The sequence below is a fragment of the Felis catus genome, chromosome A2 (assembly GCF_018350175.1).
Source record: "Felis catus isolate Fca126 chromosome A2, F.catus_Fca126_mat1.0, whole genome shotgun sequence".
Taxonomy (NCBI): Eukaryota; Metazoa; Chordata; class Mammalia; order Carnivora; family Felidae; genus Felis; species Felis catus.
Genome location: NC_058369.1, coordinates 18,798,755 through 18,819,821, shown reverse-complemented (window position 1 = coordinate 18,819,821; position 21,067 = coordinate 18,798,755). Strand labels below are relative to the sequence as shown.

The 21,067-nt window shown below is 44.3% G+C and overlaps 1 protein-coding gene and 1 pseudogene across 4 annotated transcripts in view; one reads left to right on the top strand and one right to left on the bottom strand.

Moving 5' to 3' along the window:
- The window catches only part of IP6K1 (inositol hexakisphosphate kinase 1), a 58,500-nt gene extending 37,678 nt beyond the window's left edge, over positions 1-20,822 (top strand). For 3 of the 4 annotated variants that reach the window (XM_011291603.4, XM_045050290.1, XM_045050286.1), the window contains exons 3-6: positions 8,711-8,921; positions 13,654-13,835; positions 16,826-17,001; positions 17,357-20,822. In XM_011291603.4, coding sequence (XP_011289905.1) covers positions 8,711-8,921; positions 13,654-13,835; positions 16,826-17,001; positions 17,357-17,890 — 1,103 coding nt within the window. In that variant the 3' untranslated portion in view covers positions 17,891-20,822. The remainder of the gene's footprint in view (positions 1-8,710; positions 8,922-13,653; positions 13,836-16,825; positions 17,002-17,356) is intronic. The other variant, XM_045050291.1, reaches the window with a different exon arrangement.
- Positions 2,395-9,288, bottom strand: LOC109496995 (annotated as a pseudogene).
- Positions 20,823-21,067: the final 245 nt, after the last annotated feature.

Genomic DNA, 21,067 nt, shown 5'->3' with positions numbered 1-21,067 from the left:
CAACTCACACTCTGTCTCTGTCTCTCAAAAATGATAAATAAACATAAAAAAAAAAATTTAAAAATGTTACTAATGGTTAAAAAATGATTTAAAAAAATCCATAATTTTTTTTATTGTGGCAAAATATACATAACATAAAATTTAACCATTTTTAAATGTACAATTCAGTGGCATTAAGTACATTCACAATGTTGTCTACCATTATCATTACTTCCATAACTTTCTCATCACCTCAAACAACCACTGTGTATCCATTAAATAATAACTCTCCCTTTCCACCTCACCGAACCCAGGTAACCTCTAGTCTACTTTGTCTCTTTACACATTTGCCTATTGTAGATATTTCATAGAAGTGGAATCATGTAATTTTTTGTCCTTTTGTGTCTGGTTTATTTCACTTAGCATAATGTTTCCAAGACTCACCCATGTTGTAGCATGTATCAGAACTTCATGTCCTTTTATGGCTGTATACCCATTGTGAATATATATCACATTTTGTTTATCCACTTATCTGTTGACGGACACTTGGGTTGTTCCCACTTTGGACTATTGTGGATAATGCTTTTGTTAATATTAGCTTATAAGCATCTGTTTGAGTCTCTGCTTTCATTTCTTTTGGGTACATACCTAGGAGTGGAACCTGCTGGATCATATGGTAATTCTGTTTAACTTTTTGAAGAACTGCCAAACTGTTACAGGGCCTGGCATCTAGTAGATGCTTAATAAATACTTGACTAATGGATTAGGGAAAGTTTTGCATAAGGATATAGAAGCCTAGAACTTCATATTTGGTACTACATGTGGTAACCCCTGATGACTGCCGCTGGTAATACTAAATACATAAAAATCCCTCTTGAAACTTACCAAAACACAGAATATTATTGGCATTTTTCCTTAGCTTGGTTGAATTTTAAAAACACCTGTGTTCCTGGCAATAAAGAGATATATGTGTATGTGTGGGTTAGTATTTATACGTGTATTTCTCAGATCTGTCTGCTGAAAGGGCCTAAAAACAATGATACTCCAGTAGCAATCATAGGGCCAAGATCTTGGTCCTTCTAAATACCATTCCTACAGTAAAGGGAAGCAGAACTCCCTGGAGGAATGATTGGTTTCTGAATTGGGGCAGGAAAATAAAAGATGAGCCTGGAGCATCCCCTGGTAACTAAAAGTAAAGAAATGGTCAAAAATGATGGGAGTGTATGTTACAAGCACACAAGAGCCGATATCAGGGAATCCCAGTGGCCAAATCTAGAATATGAGAAATAAAATATCCCTAACTCCATACTGATAGATAAATGGGTGAGAAGGGACATTTCTTCCTTATAGAATTGTAATTCCTTTTAATTAAAAGATATAGTGGGGCGCCTGGGTGGCGCAGTCGGTTAAGCGTCCGACTTCAGCCAGGTCACGATCTCGCGGTCCGTGAGTTCGAGCCCCGCGTCAGGCTCTGGGCTGATGGCTCGGAGCCTGGAGCCTGTTTCCGATTCTGTGTCTCCCTCTCTCTCTGCCCCTCCCCCGTTCATGCTCTGTCTCTCTCTGTCCCAAAAATAAAGAAACGTTGAAAAAAAAAATTATAAATAATTAAAAGATATAGAAGGAATGATGGAAACAGAAGTCACCATTAGACACACAACACAGTAATAATTGTCCCTGGCAAGAACCATGATTGATTCTAAAATGAGTGGGCTAACATACTATAAGAAACAGAATATTTAGAAAGTCTCAAAGTATCTCCCTATAGGATATTCATTAATTACAATAGGAAAAATAATAACTTTACAAAGGAGAAACCTGGCAGACTTCACCTTAACCAAGTGATCAAAGTTAAATCACCAGTAACAAGACCTGTACCTTCTGACATAAGAACTGAGGAGGACACAAGATCATTTCTGTTGCCTAAAATGAGTGATATCAATCTAATCATGAGAAAATATAATGCAAATCCAAATTTAGGGACATGCTACAAAATAACTGTTAGTATTCTTCAAAAGTGTCAAAGTCATGAAAGAGAAAGACAGAAACTATATCAGATTGGAGGAGACTGAGGAGGACTAAATGCAATGTGAAGTGAAATCCTGAACCAGAAAAAGAATATAAGTGGGAAAACTGCCAACATTCTGTATATTAAGTATACAGATTACTTAATATTATTATGTCAGTGTTCATTTCTTGGTTTTGGTAATTATAAATTATGATTTCACTTTTAACAATTTTTTTTAATATGCTCTTATTGATGTTCAACAACTGGCTTAAATGAAGACAGTATTGATGATTTTAGAATAAGTCAGTTTATCAACAATATGCATGAAACAGCACTGTTCTTAAAATCTAAAATCAATTACTGAAATTCACGTAAGGAGCTTGGAGGCAGTGTTAAAAGGGGCCAGGTTTTCACAGGCCCTTATCCATCTCTGCATGTTGGCTGGCACCATCATATTGCAGCCTTCCATCTGCTGGAACACAGACCACAGCACAACATCTGCTGAAGCGAGTTCATTCCCAGCAAGCCAGGGGCTCTTCCCAAGAGTAGCCTTCATGGAGTGGAACATAGTGGCGGCTTCTTCTTTCTAAAAAACGTTCATCTATTTAGTTATTTTTGAGAAAGAGGGTGTGTGCATGTGAGCAGGGGAGGAGCAGAGAGAGAGGGAGAGAGAGTCTCAAGCAGGCTCTATGCTCAGCACAGAGCCTGACATGAGGCTTGATCTCACCACTGTGAGATCATGACCTGAGCCAAAATCAAAAGTTGGATTTTGACCGACTGAGCCACCCAGGTGCCCCCATATAGTGGCTTCTTCTTTACTGCTTCCTTCTTTTAGCTGAAAAATAGCTATTATCTACCCAGGTTTTTACAAGGGTTAAATTTATAGCATTATGCTTCTGGCCAAACAAAAGAAAAAATGTGCAATGTTTCTTTCTCCTTTGATAGGACACATCATTTGGATACTGAACTGCATTTTAATCTTCAGCACATTATTCCCAATTAGAATAAACCCCAGGTGATACTCATGAGGGGCTGGTTTTTTTGGTGTGCTTGCCAAAGCACTCGATAAGACATTGGGCTCGCTGTTGACTGCTGCATGCGTGAGAACAGTGAACAGGACCCTGCAGTACAGCACAAGGGGGGTGGGGGGAGGTGGGGTTTGTGTTAATCATGATCTTTCAGTGCCCTTGTCTTTCAGTGCTCCATAATCCTTTCCAAGCATGGAATTTAAGTCCAATGCATTGGTTAGTAAAGCAGTTGGCTCATCAGCTTGGATTGCGTTGGTTACATCCAAGTCCACATCTGACATGTCAGTCATCTTGGTGTGACCATTAACCATAGCTTTTCAGTTCAGACAGACATTTTAAAATACCTTGATGGGATTCAAGAGCTTGTAGAGTTGGGTCAGAGAGTCTTCCTGCACATGGCCTGCAACCAGAGAAGGAGAGATGTGTCACTTTGTGATAGGGCTTTACCTGATACACTGGCCTCACGGGAGCATTAGAGGAAGCTGAGTATATGGGAATTCTATATTTTTGGTAACTTTCTATAATATTAAATGTATTTCAAAAAAAAAAAACCCCTGTACTGTTGGGTTTTGATATATATTAATTGGACCAGTAATATCTTCCAATTTTCTTTCGATAAATTGGGCTTCATTTGACTTAATAAGAGAGGATCAATTTTTGGTTTAATTGTATATTTGAGAAAGTATATTTATTTTACCTAGTGAAAATGCAGCCCGAGTAAAGAAAATAGATACTAATGATTTGCTATGGCTTTTAAAGACTTCTGTTCCCCAGTCTGAGAAAAGTTGGGGAAAAACTGAACCACTACTGACAGTCCTTTCCTGGGAGCCACCTGGAGGTTTGAACTTGTCCCAGTTCTGTCGGTTGTGATTTAGAAAACATTTCTCTGGAGCCAGGATTTGACTCCCTTTTAAGATTTTTTTTTTTTTTTTCCTTAGCATCAGAAGGACTCTGAGCTAACAGGGCTTATAGTTCTCTATCTCATTTTGGCATATTTATAGCAGAAGGTTTGGCCATGGATGTGTTGAGTGTGGATGAGTTGGTGGCTGAAGCTGCATATAAAGCATTTGCAACTGTTCTTAGCCACTTAGAGACAGCAATGTGTTTGATTCTGGCTTCTCTCTTGTTTTGTAGTCCTAGAATATTCCTTCAAATGTAATATTCTTCTGGTTCTGTTTTGAAAACAGTAGCAGGGTTCCAAGGTGGCTCAGTCGGTTAAGTGTCCAACTCTTGTTTTTGGCTCAGGTCATAATCTCATAGTTTGTGGGTTCCAGCCCCGTGTCAGGTTCTGCACTGACAATGTAGAGCCTGCTTGAGATATTCTCTCTCTCTCTCTCTCTCTCTCTCTCTCTCTCTCTCTCTCTCCCCCCCCCCTTTTCTCTTTCCCTTTCTCTATCTCTTTCTATCTCTCTCTCTCTCTTCCTCCTCCCCCTCCCCTGCTGGCTCTCATGCACTCGCTTTCAAAATAAATAAACTTAAAAAAAAACAATAGCAAACCATTGGATTCAAAATTGCACAATGGACTTGGATACACATTTCTCCAGAAAAAGATACACAAATGACCAACAACACATCAATGTCATTAGTCATTAAGATAATGCAAATTGGTGGCACCCAGGTGGCTCAGTCAATTAAGCATCTGACTTCAGCTCAGGTCATGATTAGTGACTTTGTGAGTTAGTGAGTTTGAGCTCTGCATCAGGCTCTGCACTGGTAGTGAAGAGCCTGCTTGGGGTTCGCTCTTTCTCCCTCTCTGCCCCTTCCCCACTTGCGTGCGCTCTCTCAAAATAAATAAAATTTTTAAAAATGCAAATCAGAACCACAAATCAGATACCATTCGTGCACACTAGGATGGCTATAATAATTAAAAACAAGAAAAAGGAAAGTAAGAGTTGGCAAGAATGTGGAGAAATAGAACACTGCCGGTAAGAATGTCAAATGGTGCAACCATTACAGAAAACAGTTTGGTAGTTCCTCAAAAAGTTAAACAGAATTACCATATGATCAGCAGTTCCACTCCTGGGTGTGTACCCAAAAGAACTAAAATCAGGGACTCAAACTGATGCTCATAAAGCTAATATTCACAGAAGTATTATTCACAATATTCACAACCCATGTGTCAGCAGTAAGTGTATCAATAAACAAATTGGGATATATATTCACAATGGAATAGTATTCAGCTTTAGAAAGAAATGAAGTTCTGATACATGCTACAACATGGATGAATCTTGGAAACATTATGCTAAGTGAAATAAGCCAGACACAAAAGGACAGAAATTACATGATTCCACCTATATAGAATATCTACAATAGGCAAGTGTGTAAAGAGACAAAGTGGATTAGAGGTTACCTGGGTTTGGGTGAGGAGGAGAGAGGGAGTTATTATTTAATGGGTATAGAATTGTTTGAAGTGATGAGAAAGTTTGGGATTTAGATAATGATAATGATAGACAACATTGTGAATGCACTTAATGCCACTGAATTGTATGTTTAAAAATGGTTAAAATGAGGGGTACCTGGGTGGCTCAGTCAGATAAGCATCCGACTTCTGCTTAGGTCATGATCTCATGGTTTGTGGGTTCGAGCCCTGCGTCGGGCTCTGTGCTGGCAGCTCAGAGCCTGTTTCCCCTCGCTCTCTGCCCTTCCCCCACTCATGTTCTGTCTCTCTCTCTCAGAAATAAAACATTTAGAAAAAATGGTTACAATGATAAATTTATGTTATGTATTTTTTTACTATAATTTCTAAAAATATATTTTTTAAAAATACCAAAACCTCCACCAAATGTAATCTTTAGTGTCTATTGAAATTAGTCTTACAATTGCCAAGAAAATTGGGGCTTATATCAGACCATTGATTTTTCATTTGCCCATCTGCATTCTACCTAGGTGTGAGTACTGATGTAAAAAATAATGTCAGGATCAAAAATATTTTCTTCTTAAACTAGTAGTAGATTGCAGGATTCGTTTAATTGGCAAGTTTCATCTACTATTTGTAGAACTTCTTCCTGCCCTGTCCACAGCATAGCCATATCTCCCCGTATCAGGTATGATGCTCTGTGTCTGCCAGTGGTCTGTCAGGGTACTCAAAAGTATGTACCTGAAGAGAATGAAAGGTTTCCAGTATAGCTTTAGATGAGCCTTCAAGACAGAAAAGAGCTAATCGTAAAAGATCAAATGATATATTTGACTATATAAAATTTAAAACTTATGTTTATTAAAATTCACCTTTAGAGAAAATGAGTAAAGATATTTACCACATATATAACTGACCAAGGATTAGTTTCCAGAATATAGATCTATATCTAAATTAATGTGAATCAGTATGGAAAAGATAGTTCAGTATGAATATGAGCAAAAATTAAAAAAATAAATGAAAACCGAAGACCAAATTAAGAAAATAAATGAAAACCAAAGACAAAAGGCTGATTCTTTGAGAACAACATCTCTAGCCAGACTGGTCAGGAAAAGGAGATGACATAAATGTCCAATATCAGAAATGATATATGTGTCTTCACTAGGATCTACTGATATTTAAAGATAAAAGAATATTTTGAGAAACTTTATCCCAATAAATTCTACAACTTAGATGAAAGAGACAATTTCTTCAAAGATACAAGCTATGAAAATTTTCATGAAGAAATGGGGACTCTGAATAGTCCTATCAAATAAATTGAAATTGGAGTTCAACACATTCTAGCAGAGAAAACTCCAGGCCCACACAGCTTCACGGTGAATTCTACCAAACATTTAAGAAATAGTAGTTCTACAGAAACTCTTCCAAAAAAATTAGAGAGTATGTCCCAACTCATTCAGCAAGACCACTATGAGAAAATAAATGCCCCTCACCAACCTAGATGTAAAAAATTTGAATACAATTTTAGTCGATTGACTAGAACAGTGTATTAAAAGGACACTGCATCATAACCAGGTAAGGTTTATCTGAGTAATACAGGGTAGGTTTAACATTCAAAGGTTAAATGGAATTCGTCATATTAATAATCTAAAAAAAGAAAAACCATCTATATCTTAGCAGATGCAGAAAAAGCATTCAACAATATCCAACATCTGTTCTTGATAAAACAACAACAGCAGCAAACTGGGAATAGAAGGACAGTTCTTTAACCTGAGGGCATCTATGAAAAACCTCTAGCCAGCATCATAATGACAAAACAGTTGCCTTGCCCCACAAGATCAGGAATAAGACAAGGATGTTCATGCTGTCCACTTCTAGTTGACATTTTCCTGGAGGTTCTGGCTAGTGTGGTTAGGCAAGATAGAAATAATAAAAAGGCGTTCCAATTGGAAAGGAAGAAGTAAAACTCTTTATTTGCAGACAACATAGAATTTTGTCTTCAGTCAGTCAAGTGTAAGAGCAGAATAAAATCCTGCAAAGGACTCAAAAGTGACCTCCTGAACGCCCTTTCTTAGAAAGCTACTTTGAAGACATCTTCCACTCTAAAGAGTAAACCAAGAGTGGGAGAAGTAGAGGACCATAGAAGGAATGACCCTCAGCCCTCACCCTGGTCAGCGTGACAGCTGTGTGGCAGGCCTGGAGGACACTTTAGGTCAGAGCACAAGGGGAGCCCAGGAGACAGAGAAGATTGGCAGACCAGAGAGCATTCAAGCTGGAACAGTTGAGGTTCTAGTGAAGACAAGAAGTTGCAAAGGTGAAAACCTGCAGGAGAGGTAGCCATCTATGAAAGCAAGCCAGGGTACAGATGCGAGGCCCATGGAAGTGTGGCATACATTTGAGCAGTATAGTGGGAAGTATGAAAAAATAATTTCAAGTTTAAGGAATTTTTTCTAAAAGGGCCTAGGGAATGAGGATGAAATGGACCAAAGAGAAGGATATTCTTAGTCTGACATTGACTTATTCATAAATGCTTCTCATTTTTGTTCAGATTATGGAGCCAATTTTGTACACTGGGAGTGTAAAGGAGACATGTAGTGACAGAAGGTTAGATGTGGAAGTTAGACAAAGGGCAGCCTGGACTTTGTTTTTTTTTTTTGTTTTTTGTTTTAATCTCCTTGGGTTAGGTTTCTAGGTATTGTGTTTTAAATCCTTTGTTAACGATTCAGAAGAAATAACGGATAACCTGTTGGGTAAAAAATGGACACGGTAAGCTGTTTTGCCTGAGTACAGCATGGAGGGTAGAAAGTTGTCAACTTAGGAATGCTGGTGGTTTGGTGAGGCAGAAGTTCTGTCTGGTGAGGTTAGAATCGCCTGATGCTTAGTGTGGGCAGAAGACTTCTTTTTGGGACTGTTTTGCTGGAAGAAGTCTTGTCTCTAGGTGACTGCCAGGCAGAGAGAAACAGAGCAAGAAAATGACACAGGGAATGGCAGTATCACAGAGCAGTTGTATAAGTAGAGGGTTAAATCATGTTAGGTGTGGGTGTCTCCAGTGAACACAGTTCTTTTGAATGGTACAGGAGTCAGTCGTTGAAAATCAGAGGGCTGCAGAGGAGAGTGGGAAATAAACAGAGATTAACCCCCGATCAGAGGTTAAGTAGCAGACTTAGAACTGGGGTGAGTGGTCAGCTGTCTTCTGGAAAGAGGTCTGTTGGTCATTGTTCCTACATTGATCTTCAGTTGGTTCATGGCAGGTGATGTGCTGTGAGATGGCAAGTGCCAGCAGTCTGTGCTGCATAGACCCAGCCTGTGTAGACATTTGTTGACTGGCTGCCTTTTTTTCAACAGGCGTGGTGTCTGTCTGTTTTGAGGGAGACAGTGATGGTTACATCAACTTGGTGGCCTACCCTTATGTGGAAAGTGAGACTGTGGAGCAGGATGACACACCAGAGCGGGAGCAACCTCGGCGCAAACACTCCCGCCGGAGCCTGCACCGGTCAGGCAGTGGCAGTGACCACAAGGAAGAGAAAGCCAGCCTGTCCCTTGAAACCTCTGAGAGGTAAGGGGGTGGTGAGCAGGGTGAAGGTGCATGACTGGTCCTGGCATTACAAACACTCAAGACCTCTCTAGAGTCCTGACACATGGGGAAGTAGGGCCCAAGCTTGGGGAAAGATGGCTGGTATTCTTTGGCTACCACCTGAGTGTGTCACATCACCCCAGTGATGCTGCCTTCTGTGTATGGATGTAGCTGGTCAAGAGAGAGTGATGGTGAAGATCTCAGCCCTTCAGAAGCAAGGACTCCCCATGCTCTGTGCTCTCCAGCTTTGTTGTGTCTCACACATAAGGTCGAAATGCCTTGGTCCACGGTGAGGTTGCACCTGCTTTCAGACCTGTAGGACTGCCCAAGCGCAGTGAGAGGCCATCCAGACCAGTGTTCTTTAAGGGTTCTGTACAAGGTTCTTTGACCTCTATGAGGTCAGCTGTTAACCCTTTCCCTGCAACTAAAATTTAGTTTATTGCATTGGAAATTATTTTTCTTGTAGATTAGGAAAATAGTGTATAAAGCATTGTCTCTCTTGATATTTTATGCAAGAAATGTGAACTCTCATAGGGTAGCTCTCATCAAAAGGACAGACAATAAAAGTGTTGATGAAGATTTAGAGAAATTGGAACCCTCTTAACTTGCTGATGGGAATGTAAAATAGTGCAGCCACTCTGGAAAAATAATTATTCTTCAGAAAGCTAACCCCATCAATGCTACTCCTAGGAATAGGAGTATTTACCAAGAGAATTGGAAAAATACATTCAGACACAAAACTTGTAAACAGATGTTTATAGTTGAATTATTCCTAACAGCCAAAAAATGAAAACAACTGTGTCCATCAGCTAATGAATGGATAAATAAATGTGGTGTATCCATATAATAGAATATTATCCAGTGATAAAAAGGAATGGAATGCTCATATGAGCCACGACAGGGATGAACTTTAAAAACTAAAGTGCTGAGTGAAAGAAGTCAGTCACAAAAAAACACATGTTATTCCATATATAGAAAATGTTCAGAATAGGCAAGTGCATGAGACAGGAAGCCAAGTTAAGGTATACCAGGGGCTGAGGGGGAGAGGAGGATAGGAAGTGACTGCTAATGGTGATAGTGTTTGTTTTGGGGGTAATGAAAGTGTCCTAAAAATTAGACAGTGGTGAAGTTTTATAACCTTATAAATATACTAAAGAAACCACTGAGTTGTTTAAAAAAAAAAAATTTTTAGTAAAACTAACGTAAGCTAAAAATAATGTGAGCTTCCTGAAACAAGGTAAAATCAAAATTCTATGACTAAATTACTTTATATTTAATTTGGGGGCACCTGTCTGGCTGAGTGGGTGGAGCATGCGACTCTTGATCTCTGGATTGTGAGTTCGAGCCCCATGTTACTAGGTATAGAGATTACTTGAAAAAAAACCCTTTTTTTAAAGTATATTTAACTTCACTTAAAAATAAGTTTCAGTGAATAAGATCTGTGCCTCAACTTAGAAGTTAGATTTGGGACTTTTCTTATATGCATGTGGCAGCACATTAGTTTATCTCTGACATCAGGTCAGTTGAGCAACACGTGCTGTGCACCCTAGTTCCTGAAGCAGTAAGAGCCCAGAGTGTTCCGGCTCTCCTTACTCCCATTGATGGAAGAGGACACACTCACATCGAGGCGCACAGAACCCCACGAGACTCTGGCTGAGTGTGTGATGTTTCCTCTCTGGGCCAGATCTGCATTTCTGGAGAGGAGAGGCCTTCACTCTGAGTAAGCAGGGTCTCCAGGAGTTAAGCTTTTTTTTTTTTTAATTTAGATTTTAGTTATTTAACATACAGTGCAATATTGGTTTCAGGAGTAGACTTCAGTGATTCATCACTTACAACACCCAGTGCTCATCATAACAGGTGCCCTCACTCATCTAGCCCATGCCCCCGCCCATCAATCTTCAGTTTGTTCTCTATCATCAAGTTTCTCTTGTGGTTAGTTTCCCTCTCTTGTCTCCCCCCTCTTCCCTTACGTTCACCTGTTTTGTTTCTTAAATTCCACATGTGAGTGAAATCATATTGTATTTGTCTTTCTCTCATTGACTTATTTTACTTAGTATAATACATTCTAGCTCTATCCATGTCATCGCAAATGGCAGGATTTCATTCTTTTTGATAGAGTAATATTCGTGTGTGTGTGTGTGTGTGTGTGTGTGTGTGTGTGTGTGTGTGTGTGTGTGTGTGTAAAATAGACTGGTCTGCAGAAGCACTTCTTCAGGGCTTCTTGTTCATTCCCCAAGGGGCTTCCTCTTCACTGATGATTGTGGGACCTAAGCTTAGTCATTCATGTGACAAGGAATGTTCCCCAAGTCCTCAAGCCCATAGCTGGCATTGAAGCCTTTCTCTCAAAAGCTCTTTAGAGTGGGCTTTCTTTGGTCCGCCAAAGGTACAGAAATTGCTTCTCGAGTCATCTGGTGAAAAGCCAATGAACACAGAATAACATCAAAGTCTACCCATGTCCAGGTTCAAGGCTCTGCTCTGAAAGTGACAGCTCTGTGTGCAGTGACCAGACCTCTGGCCCGTTCTCAGAGGCACTAAGTCACTTCTAGGAATGCAGCTTATTCTTCACCAGGGCCAGAGCTACAATACCAAGGGTAATGCCAGGAGGAATGGGTGCCCCGTGCGGGCACAGAGGACTTATTTGGGTTTACTTGGCAGATGAGTAAGCCTTATTGTTTCCTTTTTTTTTTTTTTTTTTTAATTTTTTTTTTTTCAACGTTTATTTATTTTTGGGACAGAGAGAGACAGAGCTTAAACGGGGGAGGGTCAGAGAGAGAGGGAGATACAGAATCGGAAACAGGCTCCAGGCTCTGAGCCATCAGCCCAGAGCCCGACGCGGGGCTCAAACTCAAGGACCGCGAGATCGTGACCTGGCTGAAGTCGGGCGCTTAACCGACTGCGCCACCCAGGCGCCCCGCCTTATTGTTTCTTAAAGAGGATCACAAAGAAAGCATCCATGAATGGCCTTAGCCATGCCCTCACCAGAAGAAAATGAGAGTTTTCTGACGCTGAGAGGCATTGGTGGCTCCTATACGTTCAGTTAAAGGGGAAAGGGATCTCTGCCCATGTCTCTCAGCCATTTCACCCAGTCTGTCCAATCACCCTGCAGGGGAATGTCAGCAATTTCTGGTACACACCAGCCCTAGTGGCTGGCTCAACTCTGCATGACTTACTCCATCTACAGTTAAAGGAGAGGCCAGAAGTTCTGGGGAGGACGGTGGCATTTGATATTGCTGCAGTGCTCTGCCTCTGCTCGGAGCTGCAGGCTTGCTCTGCCGTTTGCAGCGCACATGGCTTCTCCAGTGCTTGGCTTGGCTTGGCTTGGCATGGTGAAGGAACATTGCAAGTTACTTCAAAGATTTTTGTGTTGGTGGTAGTAAAGTCCTAATATTTTCAGTTGGAGTCACCTTCTCAATAAAACCCCTTTGTGGTTTGACTTATTTTAGAAATAAAATCCCCTTACTGAAATGGCTTCATGACTTCCACAGGCACAAACTTTGTCCACTGAGAAAGTTTCTTTGGGGCCTATCCTGCCTTTTTTTCTTTGATGTTTTCCTCTTTCTTCCAGGTTGATACACAAGCAGACAGACATTCATAAGCGTATAATGTCAGCATATGCTTTCTTTAGATCTTATTAAAAATTTGGTTGTAGATGTGGACAGAAATATGATAGTTACTCGTGTTCTTGACAGTGGTGTCTCGTGCTCCACCCTATATTTGTTATGTGTGTGACTGCACGTTTGTCAATTTTTGTATTTTTTTAAATTGTAAAGTACATCTAACAACGTATCATTTTCACCTTTTTTTCAGTGTATAGTTCAGTAGTATTAAGTACATTCACACTGTTGTGCAGCGATCACTACTGTCCGTTCTCAGAACTCCTTTTTATCTCTGCCAGAAGCTCCACACCTGTTAAATAACTCTCCATTCCCCTTCCCCCCAGCCCCTGGCAACTGCCTTTCTATTTTCTGTTTCTGTGAATGTGCAGTTCCCTCAGATGAGTGGAATCATACAGCATTTCTCCTTTTGTGTATGGCTTATTTCACTTTAGCAGGATGTTTCAGGGTTCATCCAGGTTATACCATGCGTCAGAATTCCATTCCTTTTATTGCTGAATGACACTCCATTGTATGGGCACACCATGTTTTGTTTATCCATTTATCCGCTGATGGACACTTGGGTTGCTTCACCTCTTATTTATTGTAATGATGCTGCAAATATTTGTGTAGTTTCTATTTGAGTTCTGTTTTCAGTTCTTTCAGGTATATACCAAAGAGTGCAATTGCTGGGTCATATATGATAATTGTACGTTTAACTTTTTGAGGAACCGCCAGACTTTTTCATAGCGGTTATACTATTTTACATGCTCTCCAGCAATATTTGAGGGTTCCAGTTTCTCCACATCCTCTACAGCACTTGTTCTGGTTTATTTTTGTGATAGCCTTCCTAATGGATCCGGAGTGGTATCTTCATCACGTAATTTGGTGCAAAGAGTTATTTTTCAGACAGTTTTCAGAGACACAAGTATAAACACTACTTATTGCTCACTTTTATGCACTCTTGCATCTGGGGTCCCTGTGTCACCCGTCACCAGGGTCTGGTGCCACCAGGGTGGCAGATTAGGTCTGATCCAGGTCTCCTTCACCCTTTGCACTGAGACCCCAGAGGGTGACTCGTCTGAGCCCCTTCAGCAATGTGTTATGTTCTTCCTTCTTAGCTCCCAGGAGGCAAAGAGTCCGAAGGTGGAGCTCCACAGCCACTCAGACGTCCCTTTCCAGATGCTGGATGGCAACAGCGGTCTGAGTTCTGAGAAGATCAGCCATAACCCCTGGAGTCTGCGCTGTCACAAGCAGCAGCTGAGCCGCATGCGCTCGGAGTCCAAGGACCGAAAGCTGTACAGTATCCTTGTTACTACTTCAGCGGTGTTCCTTGCTGCGACCGTGGGTAGCTCCTGTGTCAGGATACCTTCTAGTACCATGGCCAGGGCCCTCTCTGTTCAGGAGCCCCACTTGTTCTCATCTCCCTTTTTCATAGGCTCTTTGTCGTTCTTTTTTTTTTTTTTTTTTTTTTTTTAAGTTTATTTATTCTGAGAGAGAGAGAGCAAGCACACGTTGGGGAGGGGCAGAGATGGAGAGAGAGTCCCAAGCAGGCTCTGCACTGCCAGTGAGAGCTGGACTCGGGGCTTGAATTCACAGACCGTGAGATCACGGCCTGAGCCAAAACCAAGAGTTGGATGCCCAACTGACTGAGCCACCCAGGCACCCCTGTCATTCTTTGTTTTATTGACATGTTTTTTTCTGCCTTTTGGGGCTGGTAAGCCTGAAGCTTCAACTTGGCAGTCTAGAAGAGTGCTGTTTGGTAGAACTTTCTGAGACCATGGAAGTATCTGTATCTGTGTTTAGTATGGCAGCCACTGGCCATACTGAGTAACCAAAATGTGGCTGCTGTGCCTGAGTTACAGAATTTTATACTCACTTAAATTCAAATTGCCAGATGTGGCTAGTGGCTACCAGATTTGTCAGTGCAGGTCTAGAATCAGGGATCTGCGTTTGTGTGCACACGTGCATATGCACACATACATTTCTCCACTCCCAAAAGATAATAATTACAAAGTGGTACTTTTTTTTTTGTCCAAAGAGAAACACCATACCTGAACAGCGTATGATAGTCTTTAAGATGGTAAACGCAAAGAAATATTACAAAATGGGAATTCTGCTGGTCAGTTACTATCTGAAGCAGTAGGCAGTAAATGACTAATACTTACTGAGAAACTGAGGGGAATGTGTTGAGGCCTGTTTACTCAGTTTTCGTAACAGTCATTTGAAGGAGAAAATGTTATGATGCTAGTTTAAAGATGAGGAGATGGCTGGGCGCCTGGGTGGCTCGGTCGGTTGAGCATCCGACTTCGGCTCAGGTCATGACCTCACGGTTTGTGAGTTCGAGCCCCGCATCTGTGCTGACGGTTCAGAGCCTGGAGCCTGCTTCGAATTCTGTGTTTCCCTCTCTCTCTGCCCCTCCCCTGCTCACACTCTGTGTCTCTCTCTCTCAAAAATAAACATTAAAATTTTTTTTTTAATAAATAAAGATAAGGAGATGGAAGCCCAAGGGGGTTAAGTGTTGTGCCCAGGCCCATGAGAGGCCAAAGCAAGATTCAAGAGCCCATGCTCTCGGGCACTGTGAGATATTTCTGCAGCCCTTTTTAAGTTTTATTGTCATTTGTTTATAAGTTATTGCAGATGATGAAATTAATAGCCAAATTTAATGGTTTTCTAGTAGATCTTCTTTAAAGAATTAGGAGATGTTAATATGTGCATCATCCAGCAATGCCAAGTATGTTATCATCCAAGACTGTGGTTGCTTCATGGTCCTCCAGTATGGAACTGAGGTCCAGGCTTGGGCCCTGATGACTTTTGGCAGCCTTGTGACTAGCCTGTGTACCTTTATCCAGGGTGGTTGCAGACCACAGATTTAAATGAGGACATGGGTATAAATACCAGCCGCCCAGGACCATAGAGGCATTTTGAGCAGAAGGTCCTAAAAGTACTAAGGGACAAGCTGAAGTATATAGTCCACTGGTTTGAAGTTTAGTCAGTAAATGGCAGGATAGAAATGTATTATTTATTTACTTATTTAAAGTTTTTTTTTTTTTTAATTTATTTTGAGATAGAAGAGTGTGGGAGGGTGCAGAGGGAGAGGGAGAGAATCCCAAGCAGGCTCCGCACTGTCAGTGCACAGCCTAATGTGGGGCTTGAACTCAAGAACTGTGAGATTGTGACCTGAGCCGAAGTCGGACGCTTATCTGAGCTACCCAAGTGCCCTGACAGGGTAGAAATTTAAATCCATCTTTTCCTAAGATTCCTGTTTGGAAGTGGTAAACCTGATTTCTCATGTTTGTGATAGTGCTGTGAAGATGTCTTCCCTATTTCTTTTAGGCCTGGATGTGGTATGGCTTGAGCAGGGCCTTGGTTTACTTACGGTGCCAGGAATGCATGTGAATCTGGCAGACCTTCTTTAGTTTGTGTATGCCTACCAGACAGAGTAAAGTAGAATAAAATAAATGTGATGGTATCAGCAGATTGTCATAGATCCATACCGTGGAAAATTATTCAGCCATAAAAAAGGAATGAAATTTTGTCACATGCTACAGCATGGTTAAAACTTGAAAACATTTTGCTCTGAAACAGCCAGACACAAAAAGACAAATATGAAGTATCTAGAGTAGGCATACTCATAGAGACAGAAACTGGAATGGCAGTTCCCAGACATGGGGATGTGAAGAGGAATGGGAGTGTGTGTAGTGGGTACAATTTCTGGTTTCTGTTTGGGAACATAAAAAAGTTCCAGAGATGAAGGGTGATGGTGGTTGCACAGTAATGTGAATGTACTTAATGCCACTGAACTGTGCAGTTAAAAGTAGTTAAAATGGCACGGGGGTGGGGGGGCGGGCAGTGCCTGGGCGGCTTAGTCGGTTAGGCGTTCAACTCCGGCTCAGGTCATGATCACACAGTTTGTGAGTTCGAGCCCTGAGTCGGGCTGTCTGCAATCAGTGCAGAGCCTGCTTCAGGTCCTGTCCCCATCTCTCTCTTCCTCTCCCCAGCTACTGCACGTGTGTGCTCTCTCTCTCTCTCAAAACTAAATAAACACTTTTAAAAAATAGTTAAAACGGTAAATTTTGTTATGTGTATTTTGCCACAGTAGAAACATTTTTGAAAATAATTGATAGGCCTGTGGTGCCTGTCAATAATTTGATAGGTCACAAATTGAGAATTTGTGAGGTGAATACAGATTACATTTAAAGAGAATGCCCCCTTTTATAGAAAAACTTGGTTGTGGTTTCATGGTTGGGGCTGATGGTGAGTGTGGCTGTTACTCTCCTTGACGTGGTCCAGAGTTCCTCTTGCTTGAGAACGTGGTGCACCACTTCAAGTACCCCTGTGTTCTGGACCTGAAGATGGGCACCCGGCAGCATGGTGATGATGCATCAGCTGAGAAGGCGGCCCGGCAGATGAGGAAGTGCGAGCAGAGTACGTCAGCTACACTGGGTGTCAGGGTCTGTGGCATGCAGGTGAGTTGCCCTGGTGAGAGCCTAGCTGCTGCCGCCCACGTGTTTGGGGTTGCACATGTGCCTGCCTGCTATCCATGCCAGGTGTCCTCCGGGCCCACAGTGGTCCAGAATCTCCTCCGAGAGGGTGAGTGCCCCACAGGATGCTGAGTGCATCCTTATAGGTATGTTCCCTGAGCCCTCTCGGCCTTACCTGATGACCTTTGGGCTCCAGACACAGAGCCACTGTGAGAGCCTGTTGCCTTGACATTGGGACGATTAAGGCTGGTCAGAAGTACTTTTGACAGTACCTGCCCAGGGCACTATACGGTCATCAGACCTTTCTGGTGCTCACCCCCTCTGTCTCCTGGGCTTTCAGGTATACCAGCTGGACACAGGACACTACCTCTGCAGGAACAAGTACTATGGCCGCGGGCTCTCCATTGAAGGCTTCCGCAACGCCCTCTATCAGTACCTGCACAATGGCCTGGACCTGAGGCGTGACCTTTTTGAGCCCATCCTGAGCAAACTGCGGGGCCTGAAAGCTGTGTTGGAGCGGCAGGCATCCTACCGCTTCTATTCCAGCTCCCTGCTTGTCATCTACGATGGCAGGGAGTGCCGGGCAGAGTCCTTCCTGGACCGCCGGGCCGAGATGCGTCTCAAGCACCTGGATACTGGGCTCCCTGAGGTGGCGCCACTCTGTGGCCCTAGCACCAGCCCCAGTAGCACCAGCCCTGAGGCCGGCCCCTCCTCTCCACCCAAGGTGGATGTCCGCATGATCGACTTTGCACATAGCACGTTCAAGGGCTTCCGGGATGACCCCACCGTGCATGATGGGCCAGACCGAGGCTATGTGTTCGGCCTGGAGAACCTCATCAGCATCATGGAACAGATGCGGGACGAGAACCAGTAGGCCCCGCCCTGGGCCCCTAGAACCCCTTCCTCTCCACCCGCAGGCAGGGACCATTGCTCTGACTGAACTCGCCGTGAGGACACACAGACTTGCTTTTAAAGGGTTATATTTCTCTTTGGTGTAAACTAAAAGAAATGTTTTTAGCTGTAGCCTGGAATCCATATATATAAAGTGAAGGAGGGCACAACACACATCCTCACAGCCAGGCTTCTTTAGCTCTACAGTTCTGACTGCTGTGTCCAGGCTGACTTAGGAAGGAAGAGGTGCCCTTGGTGGATGGGCTTGGCAGCAGGGACAGGGTGCCCTTGGACGTTGGTTTCTCTGGCCTAGGTCTTTGGGGTCTGTGGCTATAGGGCCCTGCAGGTTTTAGGGTGAAGCACTGGGCTGGTGCAGGGTCCCTCTGTGCTCACTCATCCTTTGTTCCTCAGAAGGAGAGGGTTGGGTGCCCAGCTCTTGGGGACTTTCTAGTCTGGTGGTGTGGGCATCAGCCAGTGCTTTAACAGATGCCCCCAGGATACCACAGGGCCAATTGCACTTAGCTGGACCCGTCCTTCTCAGTTCTGACCTTGGCGTGAGGCTAGATTCATGAAGCTGTGCTGAAGCCAGCTTTTGACAGAGAGTAGGCCATGGGATTCCCAGGCACTCTTTGGCACTTGAGCCTGCTCCTCTTCCTGCCTGCACACCCCAGCCAGCCTTTCTCACCAAGATCCCTTGCCTGAAGAGGCTACCCCTTCCTGCCCCACTGAAGGGGTCCCTGCTGTATTTGCCAAGGAGAGTTAATGTCCCAGCAGGCTCCAGGGCCTCTGGTGGCTCTGGCCCAGACAGTATTTGCAGTTCTTGGGCTATGGGTGGGAGTCCTCTTCCTCTAGCTTGGGCAGCTGTGCTGCCTCTGGATGGGCTGCCCGTCCCAGGGCTCAAGGGCTGTGGTCCGCTCAGGGTGTCACCTTTCCCCAGGCTAAGCTCAAGGCAGCAGCCCATTGTAAGGAGCTCCAGTCGTGGGAGGGAGAGCTTTTTTTAAGCTTGTCTTCTCATAGGGACATTGTTTGGGCCCTGGGTGCAGGTGCCCAGATTCTGCTAATGAGTTTTGTCTTATCATTCCTGGGATCCATCAGTCTGTCCATTTCTCCATCTGCCAGCCCTTGTTACTTGGGATCTTTCCCCTGGGCTGTAGCCTTGTTTATTAGTAAATATTGATTTCCATCATGCTTTCCTCAGCAAAATAGTCTTTTCCATTTCTGAGGTGAGCTTTGGCCCTTGTGCCTGTTGTCAGCAGGTGCTACCTTTTTACAAAGAACTGGTAGCAGATGAATTGTATGAGGTATTTCCCTGCTGGCCCAGCACCTTGTCTGTAGGCCTGGAGTGTGGCCCTGCTCAACAGTGTGGTACAGTGAAGGCCCAAGGGGCAACCCTTCTTGTGGTTTCAGTAATTTTTGCCGCCAGCCCTTAATGGCACAGAGACCTGCCACCTCTAACATGTGGCCAGGAGGTGACACGGCACTCAGCCATTGCCATGGTTAGTGCCCTCACCTCTGGGCCTAGGGCCGCTGTCATTGTCATTTTTGGCATGGCCCTTGTTTGGGCATTAAAGGTAAGCCTGCCAGTCTGTATATGAGAAGCCTTGATAACTGGTGGACTACTTTCCTAGTCCTTAGAGATGCAGCCTCACACATTTTAAACGGGCTCCTTGATGGATCCCATCTCTCTCGGCCCTCTGATCCTGGTGCCAGTGGTGGGCAGGTTCCCATTCCTTGGGGCTGGGAGGGACAGCTTGCCTGTTTCTGGTCAATAATGACCATCTTTCTTGTACCATTCTGTGGCTTCAGCCATAGGGGTAGTAGCTCTTCATTAGTGCAGACCGTCGTTTCCTGGCAGGGCAAAGGCCAAGACAGAGTCAGGGGCTGCTTGGGACTCCCTTCAGTTGAAACTCTCCAGCCTGGGGATGTGCTGTGCCGCCTCAGTTCCTGTATTTGGGGGAGCAGATGCTGCCCCGTTCTCTTCGTAGTGAGAGAGCTATACCCACTTATCTTCAGTGTTTTCCTGGCACTAAAAAGAGCAGAAGGGTCTGGGATTTGCTGCTTCTCCTTTAGGGCAGGACCCCTCTTTTCGGCACTTTTGACACTGGGGGGACCCAGCTCTGTTACCTGGTGGGTGTTGGGCTTGTGTGTGCACACATGCTCTCTCTCTGCCTCTACTCTCTCCCTGGTCCTTGCCAGAGAGCCCTGTCCCTGCCAGGCCCTGCCTTCCCAAACCCCAACTTGGGACCAAAGTACAACGCGGGATCATGGGTTGGGGCGCTCAAGTGACCCCCCTCTATAGTGCTTACTTGGGCCAAGTCAACACCAGCCCCCTGGGCTGGGGGGGGTGGGGTGGGACCGGTGGTGCTTAACGAGGAAGGGGACCAGTGTAGCAACTTGCAGGAGACCCCACCTCTCCCTCCCCTCACATTGGGGCCTGTGCAGTGGGTGTGGGGGTTTCCCCAGGGGCCAAAGCCCTGGGCTAATTCAGTAGCCGCTGCTCACTCGCGCACATCTGGCCACGTGCACGCCCCCTAGATGCAGATTGCTTGGAACTTTAAAGCTGTTCAATTTGGTTTTGTTTGTGCTGATTTAAAAACATGTTTTAATGAGAAAAATTGGAGCACCCTGGGAAGGACGTGGTTCCTTTGCTTCTCGGGGCACCGTAAGGCCTCGTCTCTAGGAATCGTTCTTTGCTCCACTTTCCTGGAAGCTGCCTAAACCTGCCCAAGCTGCCCCAGGTCTGCACCCTCTTCCACTCTCGCCTCCGCCCACGGCTGGGCCACTGCGTCTCCTTGGGACCTTGCGTGCGGGGGAAGGGTGCTCGGGGCCCGGCGGCCCCTTTCTGTACACCTAGCGCTGCCCGCCCCGCTTGTGTCTGAGGTCGTGTATGTCAAAATAAAGCCGCTAGAAACTGAGCTGTGTCCGCGTCTTTGCAGTCCCGCGGCTCCCGGGAGGCTGGTCCAACCCCGTTGCCCCGCGTCCCTCCGCCGAGTCCCACGAGCCGCTGCGCCGGGGCGGGGCCGGAAACGGCCGCGCGGCAGCGGACCCCGGCACCCGTGGGCGAGAAAGCCTCGCCCTTGGCGCCAGTTCCGCCTTTGGATCCGCCAATGGGCAGCTGACCCGCAGACCCCGTCCCGGTCCCCATGGCAGCTCGGCGTGC